Source organism: Gadus macrocephalus, chromosome 8 (assembly GCF_031168955.1).
Source record: "Gadus macrocephalus chromosome 8, ASM3116895v1".
NCBI lineage: Eukaryota > Metazoa > Chordata > Actinopteri > Gadiformes > Gadidae > Gadus > Gadus macrocephalus.
In genome coordinates, this window is record NC_082389.1 from 4,479,494 (window position 1) to 4,502,442 (window position 22,949).

A 22,949-nucleotide genomic window follows, 5' to 3' on the forward strand; every position below is an offset into this window, starting at 1 on the left:
ATCCAAGATAACAGACTACACGCAAGGATTTCTTTTTGAGAATTTTTTTTAGCAAGAAGGACACAGAAGGCCTGATTTCTATCTCTTTATTCCTTCGGTACCAGATAAATACCATGAGGTTAGAGATTTCGAAAACGGCGCTGAGAATAGAATATATGCATCTGACATCTCACACTTCCTCGTGGCGGTAGCTTCTGACGTTGATTCCGTTTATCTGCGAAAGCACACAGCGATATTAGAGATGACAAGCCCCCAAAAACATAACAGGCGGTCCAAGCTATCTCATGGTATCGCGATCGTTCAAATGATGTTGAAAAGGACAAGCGGACAAACACTCTCTGCACAAAAACACAAAACTAAAAAAGCGATTCAGGGGTAGCAGCAGGAAGGGGGGGCTAATATCTCTCTGCAAACGTTATCTTGGCGGACCGCCGTGCAGGCACTGGGAGATCATTCGATTTACCCAGGTTTTTTTTTTTACATGTTTCTCTGCAACCCAAACACGGCCGAGGAATCTGACATTTACCTGGAAGTGCCTCGTGTTTCAACCTGATTTCGCTGACATATGCAGCATGGAATATTAAATCTAGGCTTCACTTTGGCAAGAAGCAGGGAGGGAGAGACGCGTCATGCCGACCTGTTTACCTGCAGAATGCCATCGCCGATGAAGAGGAGGCCGAGAGTTCAGCTGGAAAGTTACGGAGGAGAGAGAAAAAGCAAATAGCGTTCAGGAAGGAAACTCAATCAACTCTGCTTTGATGAAAAAAATGGTTAATCCGCAGAGGAACTGCACCTTTTTGCTCTTTCGATATTTTGGATATCACAACTGGGATCTTATGCTCTGCCCCACCCTGGAGTACAAACAGAGTCGTTAATTACAAGTCACAAAACTAGACGCAGACAACGGGAAACACAACACACTTCTTATTCCTCTGACAACAGAAACATCTGGCTAGCACCTGGCAGGAGACACACGCTTTTATTTCTCTTTCTCTCCCCCTTACCCTGTTTGACTGCATCTTTCTCTTTCTTTCTGTCTTCATCTCTCTCACTCTATTTCTTACTCGATCTCTCTCTCTCGCCATCTCTTTTTCTCTCTATTTCTGACTCAGTCTTTCAGTCTCTCTCTCTCTCTGACCTGTTCTACTAATGTGCCTGAGACGTTTGGCTGGTTTTTAGTTTACCTTGATGGCTCAGGCCAAACCCTCCGATTGCCTGTCTGCGTATGGTCACAGTCCTCTCCTGTGGGGAGGATCACAGCGTCAGAGTCAGACTCCATCAACAAGGGCCTGGGGCTCTGCTGTAGACAAACCCTCCATGATTGAAAGGTAAAAGGGAAGTTTACTATAAAAAGGTATCTGAGGAATGGAAATGCTTCAGACCAAATCCTGGAACATTGCAGGCTTAAAGACATTAAAAGTTACGTTTGTGTAGCCTGTGGGCATTGCGGGGTTACATTTGATACCCTGTGGTAATGAAGAGCACATTCATCACTTCTAGTAGAACTGCTACCATTCTGCTTCAAGATTCAATCCCGTGGAGAAATAATTTCTCTCCAATGAATTAAAAGTATTAAAAAAAAATTGAATAGGTATAGAATAGTAGAATAGTTTGGAATATAATAGTTATCCATGGCCTGAAATCCCGTGGAGAAATAATGTTTAAAATACAGTAGCTATAGAATACTAGAATAGAATAGTTATCCATGGCCTGAAATCCCATGGAATCATAATGTCCCCTTTTCTTGAATCTGCCTTAAAAGAGGCTATTTGGAACGATGGTTTAAGAAAACGGTGAATCAGTACTCAAAGCGTGATGACCACAAGTCACAAAACTAGGTCACTCGATTTAAAGTGTTTCTCAAAACCGCCGCAAGGACACGACGCAGCACGCAGGGAGCAATTTATATCACTGTTTCTCGAGGATTGCAATGTACTCAGGAAGAGGAAAATATACCTCTCCATCTCTTTGACGCCAAAATAAAATCGGGGAGATACATATTTCTCAAAAGCAATAATGGGGCAGTATCGCAGAGACTCCCGCAAGTCAGGGAAAAAAAAATAATGGACTTGAACTGCATGAATTTCTATTTTCCTTTATAGCAGGCGAGGCACTGAAAATACATGTTGCTCTGCTGAAGTGCGCTGCCATTAACAATTGAAGTCCGTCGTTTTGTTTTATATTTCCATTCATAGAACGTTAAGTTTGGCTATTACCATTACTCCTGCTTTGGGCCTAAAGCTACATTATCGGGTCTGAAATAGCTTTTAATAGCCCGGACTGAATTATGGACGGTTTATTTGTCGAGTTCATAGGCATTCAGTGTATCATCAATATTTTTATATTGTCCTCTATGGTTATTGATTTGAATGTGTGAATGTGTGAATGTGTTCACACACACACACACACACACACACACACAGACTCACACAGACTCACAAGCATATAATCTCACACAAACACTCACACACACACACACACTCAGAGAGAGCCTAATCCTGATCCGTCGGAGAAGAGAGCAGAAGTATAAGGTGTATTTATGGGACAAATCGGGTTCCTTACACTGGAGTAGAAGGGATCTCCGGACACGCAGATGACATCTTGCTCCTGGATCGTCAGAATGTCTCTGGCCAAGTGCAGTCGAATGTTGAACGGCTCTTCATTACCTTCTTGCAGCAAATAAATCCCAGTCTTTGTCTGCAGGGAATCAAACTGATAAAATCATCCATCACTCCCGCCGTGACTGAATAAATGAGCTGCGAAATGTAATGGAATTGAGAATACACTGTTGTGGGATGAACGGGGGGATTATGCCGGTGCCGATGGCGCTGCCTGTTATTCGTTTCCCTCCTTGATGACTTGCTGATGCAAATGTAAAAACCACTAATGGCCGAGTCGTTCAAAAACCAACGTAGGAAAGTCTCTCTTAGAAATACGGTCGACTTGTTTTATAAATGATGGATCATAAAAATTCATGATCTAGGGCATAAAGTATTGTCGACATAAAATATTGTTCTCACAAGAAACATGAATAAATTGCATACTTTTTAAAATACAACGACACAATGACAAGCAGAAAAAAGGAACTCAAATTATTCATGTTATTCAACAACTATTGAACCACTGTGCTAATATTGATAATAAAATCGTCAAATCTACACCCCACAATAATCAGTGACGGATGGCTTTTTAATTCAATGAAACGTCTATTTACATTTTATCATGGCAAATTAAGGATCTGTGAAATGAGGGGGAATTCTCTCCATGGTTTCCTCTCTCGCTCTCTCTGTACACGGTCGTATGCCAAGCCCGCTAGGTGCGAGTGTATGTTAGCAATGATCCATTCAAATAATATGCTAATCCTTAATACATTTGCATTCTGCGTCGACCTTTCTTCTCCGGGCTAATTGGGATGCCGGTCCTGTCCTTGAGACTTTAGAAAGGTCTAAATAAAAAAGAACCACCCTCACCTGACAGGATTACTAATAGAAAGATGCACCAGAGTCAGCATAGGTGTCACCTCAGCGCCATTCGTCATGTGGTAACAAGCCAACTGTTTTTCTAAGGCTCCAAATGAGCCTCCAAACTCCAATTTGGGGCCGGCTTTCGGATCCCGAGAATTGTGTTGATTTGACTCTTGCTTACAAGTAGATTGCAAGGATAAAAACTAATTGCAAGGAGAAACAGTATTGCACTTAGAATGAACTCTAGAATGGAGAATGGAGTGACTGCTGGCAACGAGGGGCAATTGTATACCATTAAGTTAACCCTTCAGTCCATCCAGATCCATTTATGTGTAAGTGTCTTTGAGGGCTGCTGTTCACTTATCCTCATACCTGCCTGGTTGTGTGTGTGCGTGCACACCTGCGTGCACACATGCATGCATTTGACTGTGTGTGTACTTGCATCCGTGTGTGTGTGTGTGTTCTTGTGTGTGCATGCATGTGTGTGTGAGTGTACTTGTATTTTGAACGCATGTATGTGTGTGTGTGTTAACTTGTGTGTGCATGCATATGTGTGTATGTGTGTGTGTACTTGTGTTTGCACGCATGTGTGTGTGTGTGTGTGTGTGTGTGTGTGTGTGTGTGTGTGTGTGTGTGTGTGTGTGTGTGTGTGTGTGTGTGTGTGTGTGTGTGTGTGTATGTATTTGTGTGTGCAGGCATGTATTTGTGCACTTGCGTGTGCCTGCGTTGCATGCGTGTGTGTTCTTGTGTGTGAGCACGTGTGCCGATGATCACGTGGAATGGAGGAGAGGTTGAAGACACCGAGAGGCGCGTCTCCGTGTACGTGCGCTCGCACGCCCTCTCAGAGAGTGAGGCGCCGGCCCGGCCAAATGAGGGCAGTGGCGGCGTCGCGGGGTCAGCCGGCCAGCGTCGAACGCGCCCTGACCTCTCCTGGAGGATGCACTGCATGTAATTGGCCACATCTGTGATCCCATCTCGCGCCCGGCCTTCCCTACCTTCCTTTAATCCCCCTCCATTATCCCCCTTATTATCACCGCCGAGACCGATTCAGCCTGGATGGGTCATTTTCACTTCACAACAAACGCACACACACACACACACACACACACACACACACAAAACACACGCATAACACACAAGCATCTATGCACAACACACGCCAGGCCTTTCAACAGGGGCCCATCTGGCTCAGGCTACCTCGTCATGCTACCTGGGTAAGAGCCCGGCTCGGTCCTCTGAGTGGCAGACGCACAGGAACATGAACATGAGGAGCTGCGCTGGACGAGTGGATGGCTGCAAATCAACTACCGAAATGCAGGGGATGGAATAGAAGCCTACCTCTTCATTTGAAGTCTTGAAATCCATGTGCTACTATGCAGGGAGGGGGAAACTGCCCTGGAAGAGAAAAGGGAACACAGACAGTACACCGGAAGAGAGAACAGTCTGTCATCAGAAACGATCTGAATGGTGATATTTGAAACGTCACGCGAGAGAATAATGAAGGAAGGGGCCAGTCTAGACAAGGCTGATAAAGAGCAATGTGTTTGTGCAGCTACAGATGATGTGTCGGTACAATCAGCCAATCACGGCGCGGCATGAAGCTGAGTAGCAGGTACATCGCATGGCTCATTGTGGATTCAGCAGCAGCTTCGCTCACTACATTTACAAACAACATGAAAGGGATAATAATTGGAACATACCGGGTTTACAGGAACCTGTTCCACTCAGTCGCAACCAGACATGATTGCCTCTTGACTTGACATGAAAATAAAAAATAAAAAACAACGCCGGGAGAAGAAAAAAAACAACCAGAAGAATAAGTAGGGGGGGGGGGGGGGGGGGGAATAAATCCCACAGCTTACACTTAAACGACTAAAAGTGTTAAGGAGGCACCGAGAGGCAGGCCTCAGCAGAAGGGCCCCCTTTGAGCTCTGCAGCGTGCTGACCGATCTAGCCCATCCACTAGGCGTCCGAGCTCCCCTGGTGCAGCCCGTGCAGGCCAGCCTCGAGGTTCATGCTGTCCAGGGTCGGGGAGCTACCAGGTAGAGAGGGTGCAGTCGACTCTCTCTCCCCTTTTTCTCTATCGGCTTGGTGCGCAGAGGTAGGATTACCCCCCCTCTCCTCCCCCACCACCTCCTCCTCCTCCTCCACCACCCTCCCCCTCCTCCTGCTCCTCTTCTCCTAGCTGGCGAGGAAGGGCACAGGGAAGCTGCTGTGCTCCGGTGCGGTTTTATAAACTCCCGACATTGATTGGTGGCTGGGCTGCTTTAATTCCAGCAGGTTGAGGCTTAGGCATTATTTAAATCCTTCATTTGGTTAAGGTGGGATCCATTAGCGAGAGAGGGAACCGCTGGAATCCGCCATGAGCTGTAGGGGGAGAAAGAAAAGATACAGGATGGAATTCAGTTGATGTATAATTTACAGGAATACTACTGGAGTAAGTCGAGAATGGCTAGGCTGCAGGAGGGGAGGTGAGCTGAGGTTTGTTGTTTGAACTGACGCCCGTGAAATTGCAGGGCGACGTCATTTTACGTCAGATGTGTGTGTGTGTGTGTGTCACGGGAAATCATTGTTAGTGTAAACATGGGTGTGATTATGATTCATAAAATATCCAGTCATTCAGAGAGCAATCAGCGAGGATAGATTTCGGAACTGTGCCCGTGATTCGGAAACGAGCGTTTGGATTTGTGTGTTTAACTGCGAGATGGCAATTAACATACATTTTCCCTATTTTCATGCGACTCAAAAGGGAAAGTACAAGTGATACAAGCGAGAGCGTTGTGCGTTTGATGCACTGGAAACCCCTCGAGAAATGCTTCTCGTTAGCGTGCTTTGTCGGCGGGTTTGTCAAGTCGTCGCAGGCTCCTTTGTTGCCGCTGTGTTTGTTATTCCCCCTGGGATTAAAACAGAATACCCACCGAAGGAAAAGAGGGGAAAGGAATCGGAGAGTGTGACGTTGACTTCTGATTACAGAGCAGACCCAATGAGACTGGTTGAGGGCTTTGCCAGAAGGTCTGTGCTGCTGGCGTCTCTCCGTAGGTAGGATTAGCAAACAGAGGGAAGGCAACCAACAAAAAAATGGCAATTAGCAATATCCAAAATAACGATTTTTGCGGAATAATGCTAGAGAAAAAAAATGTCAAAAGTTCAAAGGCCTCATGCTCATGATGCTAACTCCCTTATAACGAGCAACAGTCAGGGGTTTAGGTTCATTAAAAATCTTCACCGAAGCATAATTAGGTTGTCCTAGCCGCTGATAATAGTAAAAAATATAACAAACAAAACCAAACAATGAATCCAATCATTTTCAAATCCAAATGAATTGGAGAAGGGGGATATTTTCCCCTTGCAGCCCACTAGCATAGAGTTTTCTTGTCAAAAGCAAAGCCAGAACTACAAGCCAGAGAGAGCCAGAACCACTCAAGGGTTGCAGGCGCAAACTTGGCAGCGTTTACAGACAGTGTTTTTAAAACGAATGTCCACTTTCTCGTCACTTGGATGAAGAGAAACGCATCCGCAGCCCGGGGACCACGCGCGTCTTAATCGCCGTTGCCTCGACGTGAGGCCTACTTCAGAAATAGGCAACTCTTTACCCTCACTGATGCTAAAACCATAAAAAGAAATGAAGCCTTTTTTATGATGTTTGAGTTGAGGCAGACGTCAAGTGCTCCACCGGCAGCCAACTCACGGCCAAAGCTACGAATTAACAAAACCTATGCAATCTCAATCGTCTGGTTAAACAAAAAGGGAGAGGTGCAAGGTCTTAGCGAGCGGTAAGCTTGAGCAGATGATAACACATGTAGAACGTGATCGCGACGTCTTTAGTCTCCCAGACGCTGCAGGACAGGGTGGGCGTACGGCCGTTGCACCACCCAGGTGGAGATCCAGGCTGCAGGGGAAGCACCGCCACCAAATAATGTTTTTTATGACTTTGGAAGTGATAGGGCCTTCACTCTACAGTGCGTTAGCTCTATGAGTATTAGCTCCACGACCCCAGACGCGATGGATTCCCGGATTGAAGGTTTTTAATTCGGTGAGAGGCCGTTATTGGTGTTATATTGTCATTATTAAACCACTCGGCGGAAGCCAAAGAGTGTTTTATTTTACACTTCAAGTCAATTCAATTAAATGAGCATTACTCTCCTACACAAGGGCTTGCTAAAAAGATCTGGAATTGAGGGCAGAGTCAAGGGAGGAGAAGTCACCTTTGATGCGACCAAAATTTCCAACAGTCACACATTTCCCCAGTACTCATTTAGTTATTTTAACACTCAGGGCAACACTGTCTTACTGATTCTGTTTCTGTTTCTCCTTTGAAATTTGCATGAGCGGCCCATCCCGCTGAACTCTCGTTCCCAACGCTGGACTGAAAGGGCTAATCTCTGCAGGCGACTGTTTGCCCAACACTCTGTCTCCTGAGGATGTCCTTTGTCTAATAAGGTGTACCGTAATTTGTTTGCTCGTGTGCAACAAGTACTACACCCCCCTCATGGAAAAAAAAAAAAAGCTTGCTACCAAATACCAGTAGTGCAAGGCAGGGGTACTCCTCGACTTCGAGTCAGAGATGGCTGCCATGCCTGAGCAAGTCCTGCAGCAATCGGTAACACAGGTGAATAAGTGATAGACATATTTATCAGCCTGGCCCCCAGCAATCATCCAGGTGATGGATGGGGTTTGGCCGAAAGGCGCTTCCAACAAACTGCTGAATGCCAACTCGAATCCAGGAGTCTCGACTCAGAAACTCCATCCGTAATCATGTCTGCTAGAAAGTGGTGATTCTGAGTTTGGTGTTGTTTGTTATATGCCTAACTATGGTGTTTGGAAGGGTTTCGCTCCGAGGTGAGCGCCGACATGACATATCTCTCTGATCTTTCTTCTGCTTTCTTATTTTGCCTTAGGAACCAGAAGGTCTACTTAATTTGAATAAATTCATTAAGTCTATTAGCATTCGATACAGCGCTAGGAAGCTGATGGCCAGGGGGATTGGAAGTGAAGCGAGATATCTTACATGACCATCTTAATTAGGACGAGGAGGGGAAACATGGCTGGTCATTACACCATCGCAGATTAACAATTTGCATCCCCTGCCTAATTGATTTTTTATGTTTTCACTTTTCTTTTGCAGACAGTAGCAGACTGTAATACAAAGCAGCTGCGTTGGAAGGGCCCAGCCCTGAGAGGCGTGTAGTATGGAGGTGTCTTCATAGAGGACACTTTGGCACGGTGAGTGGCGACAAACACAAAAGGACGCAGTGAAGGATTAAACAGCAGCCTCGTGGCTGCAAGGGGAGGAATACCGAACCCAAAGGCAAGAACTCGGGGGACGCAAGACGATGCTCCCTCACTGAATTTAAACTAGTATGACACAGCTTTCAATACGACCCCCCCCCCTCCCTCCAGACAGAGAACGAATGGAATATATAAAGTCTGGGAAATCAAACCGTGAAACAAGAAACACAAGGGCTGAAGGGTACAGGAATGTTTGAGATAGAATAACCTTAGCATACACACAATAGGCAAATGGGATCTAAAATAAAAAAGAAGAAAGTAAATTCGACCTGACGGCGTTGACATCGCTTTCTACGTGTAATTGAATATTCTGTTGTTGTCGTCGTTCGCGGGGAGAACATTAAAAATTCAATGGAGTGCGACTAAATCTAAATCTGATCATGTGTTTCCCAATTCCGCTCATTCTCTCTTTAGTTAACACCACCACAGCCATAGCGCTTCTGTCTTAATAAGAATAACGATGGAACTGGGTTAATTGCCGCTGGAAGCTGTTTTCCTAACTTTGCATGGATTACAAACCGACAAAAAAACACAACAACGGAAACAGTTCAGAGGCGAAAATGCAATCTGCAAACAAAGAGTAAAGAAGACAGCTTTTATCGACTTCCATAGGCAGCCTCGCTTAAAAGGAAGGAAGCAGACCTCCCGCATTAATCAAATATGACCTAAAATTGTCCTGGCTGGGACACCTGGATGCTGCAAAGCATCATGGGAAACACTGAAACCCCCAAGAGCCAAGAGCCCAGTGGTAGAAGCAAAGGGGCTTCTCTTATCCTCACTCACTCTCCTCCCGTTCCCCTTTTTTTACCCCCTGAACGAACACACGCAAGACCACCCCCAGATGTTCTCACAAGCTCCGCACATTGTCTTGCGTCTCACGTCTCAAAATGGCGTTCGACGGTCAACCATGACTCGTTCTCGCCGCCGCCGCCGCCGCCGCCGCCATGTCTAGCGCTGCGGTCCTTATTCTGGAAATCAAACGGCCTAGCATCTGAGGGGCATATCAATGAGTGTGGTGTCGTTCTCCCCCCCCCGCCCCGGTCCCCTGCATTAGGCTGGCTGTGTGTTCACTTGATTGGACATCAGTCCCCCCCCGAGCCAGCCGGTTGGCGACACACAGTTTTTCGTTTTGCAGGACGTCGGCCGCGGCTCTGCGAAGGACACCAGCGGTACTTTGACCCTCTGTGTGTGTGTGTGTGTGTGCATGTGAGTGAGTGAGGTGGTGTGTGTTTGTTTCTACGGTGACACAGGCTCGTCGTACAGCAAAGATGGCAATGTTTGGCTCCTCCATCGCTGTATGACATTATGTGCTCCTATCCACTCATCTGTATCAGTTTATGTAGAGAGAATCAGTTGAAGAAACCCCCTCTTACCCCCCTTACCCCTCTTAAAGCGGTTTATACGATGATATTAGATGGTTTATCGTCCTATTTTAGCAGTTTGGCTCGGGGGTACGGAATGATGAGGAAGCTAACTTCTACTGCTACTGGTATTCGTTAAGAGTCCGGATCCTCTTTAGATGGAATCGATGAGAACCTTAAGGGAACCACTTCTTTTAAGATTCCCGTTAGGATTCCTGTTTTTTTTTTTTAAATCTAGGCGGTGTTTCCGACATCGGCCGACTAATTCGGAAACGCGCATTCAACTGGAACCCTCCTTTGCTTATTCAATTTCCACAGGGAGATTTCAACGTCCAGAGACCAAAATGCCTCTCGACACGATTGGACCGAACCGCATTCAATCAGAACAACAAAACGTTCTACACATCAGCGGCAGACATCTTGGTTGTTTATGAAAATGCCTCAAAAGGCGCTGCCCCGGGACGCTCCTCAGATGAGTCATATGCCAATCCCGCCCCATATTAGATCAATGGTTGTGATTGGCCCAGCCGAAACTGACTGCACGGCCAATCATAGTCTGGGCTGGAGGTGAGGGCGGGGGGGGGGGGGTGTTCAGACGCATACGCCACTGCAAATAATACATGAGCTGGCAGATTCGTCAGGCCCCCAGGCTCTGTGTTTCTTATTTCATTAAAATATCTGAGAAACACTTAAGAAAAGCAATATTTAAACTGCAAGACACCACGTCCTTGGTAAACTGTATCTGTCTCCGCTGTGTGTGTGTGTGTGTTTGCCATTGGCTCTTTCGCGTATCGCTCTTGCATATTCTCAACTTACAACACATCGTCCTCCAGCGTGTCTACGTCCTCATGGTTAAAACATGCGCCTGAACAAGAAGCACAGGCTTAATGAAACGGAACCCAACGTGGAGAACCGTTGAGGAGGGAGACTGATAGATGTGAGGGGAAATTAATATTCATGACCCGCCTATTGATTGAGTTTTAAAAAACGGGGAGTTTGAAAAGGAGATAAGGTGGAGGAGGAGTGATGAGAGGTGGATGGAGAGAGCTTGTCTGCATATTCATAAATGTTGGGGTCGCCCAGGCGATGCACAGAGGCATCTGTGAAGTGTGTGCTCATGTCGAGCGACTTAACCTACATCCTCTGCATCAGCCCATGGGCTGCGCTGAGCTGCGAGGATCCATCGATTAATGGATTCCTTTACAACTATTCAATGAATCACCGACTGCTCTGACAGTTGATTATTCAGTGAGTCATTTTCAAGACTCTCTGGTTCCAGCTCCCTGGATGTGAATATTTTCAGTTTGCTTAAGACCTCTCAGACAGTAGCCTGAATATCTTTGGGTTGTGGACCAAACAAGACATCGGAGGACTTCTTGTTAGGTTTGGGAAACACTGATTGACATTTTATAGACAAAACAGCTAATTCATTGTTAGTTGCAGTCAATCTTCCTAACTAGGCCTGAGGATAGTACATTGTAATGTATTGTAGTGTATTATATTGCAGTTTAGTATAATGTATTGTATTGTGGTGTACTGTAGTGTATCATTTTGCAGTATATTGAGTAATGTATTGCAGAGTTTTGTGTGTATGGCAGAGTATTGCAAAGTATTGTACTGTATTGTACTGAGTTAAACACCCCTAGGGCCTAGACACGGCAATACTGTACAGTATTGCCGTGTCTAGGTGTCTTCAACTCTCAGCTGAAGAGTGCCGATTTCAATCCCCATGTCATGTCATCCAATGTCATGTCATGCGTCCTTGAGCAAAATATGTTACAACCAGGCGCTTTGTATAAATAATTCTCCTACATTTAAGTAACAGTCAGTCAGTCCGATCTACTACATTTAAGGAACAGGCTGTCAGTCACATCTCCTACATTTAAGTAACAGGCAGTCACAGTCACATCTCCTATATTTAAGTAACATTCAGTAAGTCCCATCTCCTAGATTTAAGGAACAGGCAGTCACAGTCACATCTCCTAAATTTTAGTAACAGGCAGTCACAGTCACATCTCCTATATTTAAGTAACATTCAGTAAGTCCCATCTCCTACATTTAAGGAACAGGCAGTCACAGTCACATCTCCTACATTTTTGTAAGAGGCAGTTACAGTCCCATCTCGTACGTAAGTAACAGGCAGTCAGTCACATCTCCTACATTTTAGTAACAGGCAGTCACAGTCCCATCTCATACGTTTAAGTAACAGGCAGTCAGTCACATCTCCTACATTTCAGTAACAGGCGGACAGTCACATCCCCTACATGGAGGAAACCATCTCAGTCCATGATCATAGAGGCAGATCTGGTCATATTAAATGAGACACACAGAGATGATCAGAAATGTTATAAATAGAAAACCATAGCGATGGCGGAGCAATCAGAATAATGGCAATGTCCATAGCAACACATTGTGTCAGCAGAGATATATATATATATATATATATATATATATATATATATATAATTTATAAGGGTATGTGGTAACCTAAGCTGCATAAGCAGGTTTATGCTGCTTCATTGACAGGTCTCTCCTGAAAGGGAGGTTTATAAATCTCTGTGTGAATCTACCAGGTAAAACCAAAGTAAAACCTAACATTAAGCAGAATGGTCTCATCCTGCAGCTACATGCTGACTCCGTGTGCGTTTCCCCAGAAGGCAGCCCCCGCGACACCGGCGCTCCACGCCGGGACACATTGACCTGACACCACTGACACGTCTCACAGGGCCAAGGGGAAGACTGACACTCTGTGATGTGGCCAGCGGACGCTGGGCTTAGGGTACAGAGGGATGAGGGGGAAGGGGAAACTCAAGGGGGTGTGCGTGCATGATTGTGTGTTTGTGCGCGTGTGGGTGTACACACACACACACACACACACACACACACACACACACACACACACACACACGTGTATGCTTGACTTAGGGTATAGAGGGATGAGGTGAATGCGTTTGTGTGTGTGTGTATGTATTTGTTCGTGTGCATGTGTGTGTGTATGCGTGTGTTTGTGTATGTGTGTGTGTACGTGCTTGTGTGTATGTGTTTCTATGTGTGTGTGTGCTTGCATGCGTGTGTGTGAATGTTATTTGTGTGTGTGTGTGTGTGCGCGCGTGAATGTGTTTGTGTGTGTTTATGTGTGTGTGTTTGTGTGCATGCTTGCCTGTGTGTGTATGTGCATGCTCTCTGGGCATTAAATTGTCACGACGTGTCAACTTCTTAATTCATTGTGTCGGAGAAGAGTCCGTCAGCAGCCTATATCCCATGACATACTTGAGACCTATGACCTATGACCTTTGACCGGCGACACCCAGCAACATAAGTATTCTGTACAGCGCAATCACAACACGTCACGCAAATTAAAAAGAAAAGGTTGACCTACGGCAAAACCAAAACTTGATGTCTGCTACTACAACATGAATACTACAGGCATCATGCATACTGTTATAAACCAAATCATCAGTAAATCAGTGGGTCAAATCCACTAAATCACTTCTAAACAACGAGATACTATGTAGAATTAGGGAATTGAACTACTATGTTACCCCTGTTCTGCTAAAGGTTGGTAAACGATTTACAGCCCAACCAAATCACAGGCGACACAAGTCACAAAACCATCATGTTTCAATGAAGAAAATTATGATTTCCCATAGGAAATCAGCCCCCTTTGTGCAAACGGGGGGGGCACGAACTACAGGAGCAGTCTTCTGTGGTATCGGTCCTAGGTTACCATGGCTGGACGCTGGCTTGATTGGGGTTTTATTCCGAGGTGCTGCTTGGTTGCTGCTGCGGAGAAGGATCTTGCAGCGAGAGGCATGACTGATGGAGGAAGCTTTCAGCGGTCTGAGCCAAGACATGACGTTTGAGATTTATGGTGGTCTATTTAAAAAAAAAATAATAATAATAAAAAAACACGCGTTCTTTCCGGACGCCACTTTGGGCGAAGCGAGGTCTCGTCGGAGGCACACTGGGTGCACGGCCAGGAACTAGGGGCTGCTTTATTTTCAATATTGAGGCGATAACGAGCACGTTGCACAAGCCAGGGTTAATTGGAGATCGCAGGCTATCGCCTCGGTCTTCCACGGCGAGGCCGGTCATGAGTTCGCATTCTTTAAACCCAGATTGACAATGTACCAACATGTGAGGAGGGCTGGTTATACCGCGTTTAATCATCTGCAGGTTTGCACGCAAACGCTGGGTCAAGGCTACGGAGTTACAGAAAGCGAATGAAATGACACTGGAAAAAGTGCATAGTAAAGTAATGTAGATGAAGGATGCGTACAGGTTATCGATCTCAATGCAAACTGCTCTTGTTGTCACACATCGTTGTAAATACAAATAGAGCCAAAATAAAGGGTTTGTGAGGCTTACCTCCCAAACGCGCAGGAAACAGGTGCTAACGTTGACCAAAATCCCTTCAGACGCTAGCCTCCATCTCCCCCGATTAGAAGCTTTCTGGTTTAATTTATGCAGCGGTTGCTTTTAAGATCACTGCACATTCACAATGTATCCCTTGTGCACGCATCGCCCACACTGCATCCCGGTCCACTGTACGGTGTAGCGACGTGCAGAACACCGAGCAGCCTCCACTGCCACTTGGATGGATGCGATGATCTCTCTTCCCATATTTCCTGGGCAGCAGCAGCAACAGCAACAGCAGCGATGTTTAGGGTTGCACTTCGATAGACATCAGCTCCGACAGTGGGGTGCACGGTGGGTTCCTCGTCTCCAGTGCACTGCGCGACGGCCTGCTGCCAAAATGACTGGCTGCTGGCTGCAAAGAAAACCACACGCGATCCCTTTCAACGCACGCGTCAATCGACTCAGTTATTCAGTTATTAATTTACCCCAGACTCCGGCGCAACTCTGTATTCGTGAATATTTCATTTTACTTTTGTCGAGCTGGGGCGTTTCACCAGAGAAGAGGTGACCGTTTCCCTGTCGCAACGCACACAGAAAATCCCAAATCACTTTTAAGAAGGAGGAGAAGAGGAGGAATAAACGCGGCAGGGCACTGCGGTAGGTAGGGCTAAAGAGATTCATTGAGAAACCACCGGATTCACGCTCATATCAGAGCTGGCTCCAAAAAAAGAGAAACCCATGGAGCCGAGGGTGGAGTTCCTTCACCTCCTCCAACAACACGTTGAAGTTGTGAAGTCGCCATTGACCTTAACTTCCCAAGAATTGCACTGTAGCACACACATAAATAAATAAATATATATATATATATATATATATATATATATATATATATATATATATATATATAATACAGGAGATATCCTCCCGTGCAGTAGCAGTGCCTCTCAGAGACAGTGAGGAATGACTCAGTTTTTTCGGAACATTTAGCAGCAGCAGCAGAAGCAGTGGATCGTCAACCTGGTACAGATGTATCAGGGACCCCCCCCCCCCCCCCCTCCTCTTGTGAGCAGCTGCTCAGGTCGATGTGCAGGAGGCAGGTGCACACACACGCACACACATACACAGACACACACACAGACACACACACACACAGACACACACGACTTCCAATCCTGTCCCTGTGCCAAGCTGACCCACATGCTTCCATGCCTCCTCGTTTGTTCTATTCTCTCTCTGTTTATGCTGAGTCCATAGGAGCCACACACACACACACACACACACACACACACACACACACACACACACACACACACACACACACACACACACACAAATACAAACACACACACAAACATAAACACCCATGTACACACCCACGTACATACACTGACACACACAAACACACACACTCACCCACCCACACGCACCCACATAAACCCTAACACACACACAGACACACATACACACCCACACACACCCCTCCCCCCCATTACGCACACACACACACACACACACACACACACACACATACCTACTCACACACACACACACACACACCTACTCACACACACACCTATCTATGATGTATATCCCACTCCCAACCTTCAGCACCCTACCGTAAAAAGCAGCTCTTCTAACTGTGTGCTACTCCTCAGTATGGCTCCCTGACATCCGTCTTCCCTGCTGCCTTTTCTGTCTCCAATTCTGTCCACCTCAACCCTGATTTATGTGTTTATGTACTGTATATACTGTATATGTTCATAGCCTATGTGTGTGTGTGTGTGTGTGTGTGTGTGTGTGTGTATCATCCTAAATGAGATAAAAATAACACTCCTCTTACCCACTTGCTGTAAGTTTTGTGCGTCCTGCCACGGTACCTAATGTACGTCTGATTCCCTGAGCTAACTCTGCGCTTTTCCGTTTTGATTTTTTATTTGTAACGATAAAAATAGATTTTTCATGGAGGTGCTCCGATGCTGATTGACCGTTCGGATTACTCTCTGAGCCTCGCTTGTAAATCACTCTGGATTAAAGCCAACCCCGAACAGAGGCGCTGTCCCCCGTGATATATGGCAGAGCGCGTAGAGGAGGCATCCGTCCGCTCACTCAGTGTCCTGCCTCCCGTGCCCCCCCCCCCCCCCCGCCCCCCCCCCCCCGTCCCCCCAGCTGAACCGCAGTGTCGAGCTCCAGGGCGGCCGTCCGAGCGCGGAGGAGAACAAGCGGGCCATCCGCACGGTGTTCTTCATGATCGCGGCCTTCTTCGTGTGCTGGCTGCCCTACACCGTGCTGTCGGTGGTGGTGGTGGTGGCGCCGGGCGTCCACATCCCCCCGCTGGTCGCCACCATGCCCATGTACTTCGCCAAGACCAGCCCCATCTACAACCCCCTCATCTACTTCCTGTCCAACAAGCAGGTAACATTTAGTTATGTTTGTTGACGTCTGTGTTCTGTCCGTCCGTCCCTGCAGGAGGGAATGCAGGGACGTATCCCCTTATGTCGCTCAGTAAAGATAAGAAAAATGAACAAAATGCTCGAACCCTAGTTTGAGCAGAATGAACGCTGGGACTGTGTGGCTCTGCCGGAGCCTTGTGGGTCCATGTTTTAGTGCTCTCTGTTCCCATCTTTTACGCGCCTCTCTCTGCGCGTGCGTCCCAGTTCCGCGACGCTGCCCTGGAGGTGTTGTCGTGCGGCCGGTACATCCCCCGCGGGCCCGTCTCCTCCGGCCTGGCCATGACGGCCGCGAGCCGCAGGAACGCAGCGGAGCATCCCCACAGAGGCGTCAGAGGCAGCACGCTCAACCGAGTGCTGCCTCTGTGACTCCTGGGCCCTCCAGCGAACCCCCCCCCCCCCGCAGAGGGGTGTGTGCTGCGGGCCGGAACCCCGCAGCTGCAGAGCACTGATGCACACACACACACACACACACACACACACACACACACACACACAGGCAAACACACACACACACACACACACACACACACACACACACACACACACACACACACACACACGTACACAGGCACACACACACACACACACACACACACACACACACACACGCACACGCACACGCACACGCACACGCACACAGGCACACACCCACACACACACACACACACACACACACACACACACACACACACACACACACCTACAGGCTGGTAGCGTTTGCAGCTTGAGGCGTATTTGATACTTGAAGTTAAAAATCAGTTTGTGATTTTTCTGTGATTGATGATGTTCCGGGGGTTCATTTTTCCATCATGCATGTATGCGTATGTGTGTGCGTAGCATTGTGTGCGTGTGATTATGTGTGATACATCAAAAGCTTTGTCTGCCTGTGCGGAACGCCGATTAAATGAAGCGGCGAGTGCGCGCCATGTCTGTTGCTCCACGCTCCCCCCGGGCGGCCGCCATAGGGAGCGTTACCACGCTCCTCTACACACACCAGGTCGCAAGGCGGTGCTGTTGAACTCCGGTTTATTGTCGATGATGACACATGGCACTGGGGCCCCATTTTGCCATGCAGGAGATCTCTCTGAGTGTGTGGACGACGGCCGGTTTGACGGCAGCCTCACCTGGCCCGGTCCTGGACTCCGCCTCCGGAGGCGGAGTCCAGGACCGGGCCAGGTGAGGCTGCCGTCAAACCGGCCGTCGTCCACACACACACACACGCGCTCCCACCGGGAGCACTACTGTGGTAGAAGACGACTGAAACGCATTCCGTCTGAACTGTAGATCTAATTTATGCATACGTTGTATAAGTGATTGAATAAAGATGGAGATAAATGTATCAAATATGCGTCGTTTTACTTTAGGAACACGTTTTCAGCCTCACTGATCACATTTAATTGAACCACTTTGTCTTTTGCATCTGCTATGGAACCGATCCCTACGGCTTACGTTGAGCTGAGGCAGTGGCTTTCCCTCTCAAAGGGAGGGGGCTGCCCATCACATAGCAGCGTGTTACAATCAGGACAATGCATAATTGTTTGTTGTAAAAACATAAAATATGTACGTGCATTTTCATTTACAATATAAATCTATCCAAAGCAACTTAAGTGAGGCTGGTAATAATCAAAGCATGCATCACAAGTGGAGACGAATACATAGAAAGATGGTGCTGCAGTTTTTTAAAATACCTAAAAAACAACCAATATGCTGAGAGGGCAGTCTGCCAGGAATCCGACATTTACGGTTATTCAGAAAGTATGCAGGGGTAGGTAGGTAGGTGGTAGTCTGAAGGATGCCTGCAAGCAGACTTGCTATGGATCAAAGCCACCACCATTATCGAGTTTGGATGGGCACTTATAATGTAATTTTTATTTATTAATACGATATCAACACACAGTGAGTAAATGGCTTAAACAACTCATTTTGTAAACCTACGCAAATCTGTCTTTATCAGAGGAGGGTAGACACATGTGACTGCCCCCAGTATATGAATGCTCATAGCTAAGCATTTGTCGATAAATAAAAATGAATGAATGACCTTTATATTGTTGCGCTTATATTGATCTGTCCATGACTTTAATATTCTCATTTGAGATGGCTGCAAGGTGCGATACAATCTGAAACGGTGTGTGAATACAAAAAGGGTCTGTTTGATCTCATCATGAAAAACCTGGTCAGGCATGACTAGAGGATGCACGAGCGTGATCTAATCCCAGATTTAGTATGGTGCATAAGCCTGCAAAATTCAGGCAAAGAGCATTTCACACTTCATCTCAAACAAATAGGATTATACAGTGGCGAGGTGTAATCCATGTGGTGCAGCTAATACAACAGATTTGAACCTTTATGAGCTGTTCTGCAGGAGGAACACAAGGCATTCGCTGAGCAGCTGTTGCCTCAATAAACACGCACACATGCACACACAAACAAATACACACACACACAAATGCACGCACGCACGCACGCACGCAAGCACACACGCACAGATGAACGTGCACACACACACACACACACATATATACACCTACACACACACTCACACTCTCACACACGCCTTTTCCAATTCCAGATCTTAAAGACTGTAAACCCATATCCCGTGTTCAGGTGAACAGGGTTGGACTGCATTGCTTCTGGGGATCGTGAAATCTCCACAAACAGGGGATATGAACAGAGAGCAGCGCTGCAGAAAACACCACGGCCCGCGGTAGTGACAGAACTTTTCAATTATCCGCCCGTCTTCTGCTTTGTTCTGTGTGTGCGGTCGCCTCTGCTGTGATTACCCCGGCTAAGTGCTAATGAACGCTAGGAGCGGTGGAACAGTGAGGGGCCCCCAGGGGACATGAGACGGGGGGTGTTAATGAAAAAGGAGGACTCTAAGGCGTCACTCGTGTCGCACGGCAGCAGCCCCTTTTTTATAATTTCAACATTCTTTACCCATCGCTCCGACGATCACTCGCCTTCAAGAGATGGAGACCTGAGCCACACCTCGCGATCCAATCTCAGAAGAACTCAAGTTAGAACGATTAGGAATAAAGTAAATAAAGAGGCGCGGGCTCCGATGCCTCTCCCCCTGGAGATGAGCAGCGACTTTGCCAGGGGACCGGGGAACAGCAACAGCAGCAGCAGCAGCAGCAGTTCAGTTTGGCAGAGGTACGTCGACATCACCTTCCTCGTGGCCAACTGCGTGATCCTCTTGGGCACCTCCATGGTGGGCATCGGGGCCAACGTCTTCGTGACATGGGCGGTCTACCACCAGAAGTCCCTGCGGACGTGGAACAACGCGCTGCTGGTCAACCTGGCCGTGATCGACTTCCTGCGCTGCGCCGTGGACTGCCCCGTCATCCTGGTCATCGTGCTGACCGTCCACCTGCGGGGCCAGGCGGACGCCGTCATCTGCGACCTGCAGATGGCCTCCTTCTCCTTCAGCTGCTGCATCCAGCTGGTGACCCTGGCCTGCATCAGCGCCGAGCGATATCAGGCCATCGCGCACCCCTTCAAGATCACCGAGCGCAAGCGACGGATTATCTTCTTCATCCCCCTGACGTGGACCTTTGCCATCGTGGTGGCGGCCGTGTGCGTGACCTTTGTGAGGGACTCGCCGGTGTATGTCAAATGCCACGGGTCGAGGCTCAAGTCCGTGTACAAGGACACCTTCGGCCTGTACATACTGATCCCCCTGTGGACCGCCTGCTTCGCTCTGATCATCGGCTTCTACTCCAGCATCTTCGCCATCGTGACGGCGCACAGTCGCAAGATCTACGACAAGGGGGTGAACCCCGCTCCGAAGCAGGAGAAGAAAGAGGAGGAGAAAAGAGCTGAGATTGAGAAAAAAGAGGAGAAAAAAGTGGAGGAAATGCCAGCGAGTCAGACGGACGGGAAGCAAATGACTGTGGAGAGCGTTCCTCGGGTGGAAAAGGTCGAGCATAGTAAATCAAAGGTATCTATTATGGAGCCTACAGGTGCTCCCCAGAAGCCCACAGAGACTGTGAGTGTGTCACCGGTTCCCAGTCATAATGAGAAAGTTGCTGTGCCTACAAAGGAACCGGACAAACCACCTGATGAAAAGCCCCTAAAACAGCCCACGCCGGCCCCTAAGGACGCCAAGGGCGACAGCGGTGGCTGCAAAACCCGACCAAAGGCCGAGTCGCGGAAGCGGGGTCCTCCGAGACGGAGAAAAAGACCCCCCTCGTTGCAAATCCTGTCATTCAAGTCAAGGAGCAGCGGTCCAACAGGGAGACGGAGGGCCACCCAGGAGCTGGCAAAGGGCCAGGCGAAAAGGGGCAAGACAAAATACAAACGCAAGAGTCCAAATCTCCAGCACGGGTGCCTGTTGCTCCCAAGGGGCCGACGCTGCCCGGTAAGGGGCCCGGGGGACCAGAGGAACCCGCGGTGCTGCCCCTGCTGATAGACCTGGAGCAGGGGAAGGTCAACGACGAGGTGGTGGCCTCGGTCGTGGGTCTCCCGGCGGTCAATGACCAGGTCGTGGGTCTCCCGGCGGTCAATGACCAGGTCGTGGGTCTCCCCACGGTTAACGACGAGGTGGTGCCCATGGTGGTGGGTCTCCCCGCAGGCGACACCGTCGACAACCAGGACCTGTGCATGGTTTCTATAGTCAGACGCCCCGCCCCCGCGACGACCACGGCGGCAGCGGCGGATGAGGCGATGACCGGCGCGGTCTGCATGATGCCGTCCAAGGCCACTGGCAACAAGAAGAAGGAGAGCAAGCTGGCCAAGCGCTCGGGCTACATCATCCTCACCTTCCTCCTGTTCTGGCTGCCCCTGATCACCACCATCCTGGTGAACGTGCTGGTGTTCCAGCGCAACGACGCCCAGGTGAGTGTGCGGACAGTGTGAAGGCCAGGGTGTTCATGGTACGGTTGGCTCAGCCTCATCCTCTGTCTTTGGGAATAGTTGTAGCTCAATTAAATAGGGCTCGGAAATAGCAGAGGAAATCATGTCAGCTGGAACAAATGTCCTAGAGAACAAATGAGTTAATTAGTCAGAATGTCATAATAATGTATTCCACTAATTCTGCATTGTTATTCCCCGGTTCTTCAGATGGAAATCATCCAAGACGTGGAAATCCTTTTCATCTCGATTGCCTGCATGACATCGCTCACCGACCCCATCATTTACGCTGCCGTGAACCCCCAGTTCAGAACAGAGTTTTATAGGATGCGGAATAAACTGAAAGCCCAGTGGAAGAAGAGATGACACAGAGACTCGAGGAATAAAACACTAACGGACAGCCGTTGTGGAATACCTTTCTGGCACATAGGAGCATTTTACAACGTAATTGATGAAGTGCCATTGTCAGGACAATAGCGCACCATTGCAGAAACGTATCTCAGCCCGGATCTCGAGAGGCGAGAGAAGGGAGAGGTGTTCTGCTCGCTCGTCAATAAACCCTATGCAGAGGTGACACCCGCTGCGAGACTGGGAAATAATAAACAGAGGTGGTGGGGGGGGGGAACTCAACGCCATCAAGACAACAACCACCTGCTCTGGCACCCTCTCACGGGACCCCGGACCCAGCAGCCCCCCCGCTGGGCTAACTCAGGTCTCCACATGCCATCCTGCTCTCTGCCTTTATCAGTGTTTGTCAGCGCACCTGGGCTCTCTCCCGTTGGAGAGATCCATTCGAATAGGGCCGTGTGACGCTGATGGACTTCATCAAGGCATTGATTTTTTTTGTCGGTGGGGGGAAAAAAACGGAAAGAAAATGCAAAGACACAGACGTGACAGACATGGTTTGATTGGGTACATCAGTAGAGCTCGTTTTTATTCCATCCACTGCACCAAATGCACATTGTGTGATAATTTGACATCTCCTGTGTTCCCACCATGTAATCCAAAACAAAATCCTAAATGTTTTAGAATCCACATCATAGAACACTGGCCTAATTGTGTTTACTCCTTTTTTTTTGTTGTAGTTTTCTGTTTAGTTTTTTTTTTTCAACTGACAAACCTCCAATAGGAAGCAGACATCTTAATTTCATAGAACAAAATTCCGCAATGACAGCATG

General features: G+C 47.9%; 2 protein-coding genes across 2 annotated transcripts in view; one reads left to right on the forward strand and one right to left on the reverse strand.

Annotated features, from left to right (window-relative positions):
- Positions 1-5,589, reverse strand: part of sntg1 (syntrophin, gamma 1) — a 23,375-nt gene extending 17,786 nt beyond the window's left edge. The window contains exons 1-6 of the mRNA XM_060058357.1: positions 5,165-5,589; positions 4,803-4,859; positions 2,563-2,697; positions 1,185-1,242; positions 638-645; positions 176-214 (exon numbers count right to left, since the gene is read on the reverse strand). Of these exons, the coding sequence (XP_059914340.1) occupies positions 176-214; positions 638-645; positions 1,185-1,242; positions 2,563-2,697; positions 4,803-4,829 (267 nt within the window). The 5' untranslated portion in view covers positions 4,830-4,859; positions 5,165-5,589. The remainder of the gene's footprint in view (positions 1-175; positions 215-637; positions 646-1,184; positions 1,243-2,562; positions 2,698-4,802; positions 4,860-5,164) is intronic.
- A 14,163-nt stretch (positions 5,590-19,752) lies between these two features.
- On the forward strand, positions 19,753-22,163 carry LOC132462686 (uncharacterized). The gene is made up of 3 exons (XM_060058359.1): positions 19,753-21,181; positions 21,265-21,756; positions 21,982-22,163. The coding sequence occupies exons 1-3, from the start codon at positions 19,763-19,765 to the stop codon at positions 22,135-22,137; spliced, it is 2,067 nt and encodes a 688-aa protein (XP_059914342.1). The 5' UTR covers positions 19,753-19,762; the 3' UTR covers positions 22,138-22,163.
- The last annotated feature ends 786 nt before the right edge of the window (positions 22,164-22,949 follow it).

Bases quoted from the DNA above. Each gene is read 5' to 3' on its own strand.
- LOC132462686 (XM_060058359.1), top strand. From the start codon at position 19,763: ATGAGACGGGGGGTGTTAATGAAAAAGGAGGACTCTAAGGCGTCACTC. The intron at 21,182-21,264 runs GCAAAGGGCCAG...GTTGCTCCCAAG, and splicing joins GGAGGGCCACCCAGGAGCTG to GGGCCGACGCTGCCCGGTAA. The intron at 21,757-21,981 runs GTGAGTGTGCGG...CCGGTTCTTCAG, and splicing joins TCCAGCGCAACGACGCCCAG to ATGGAAATCATCCAAGACGT.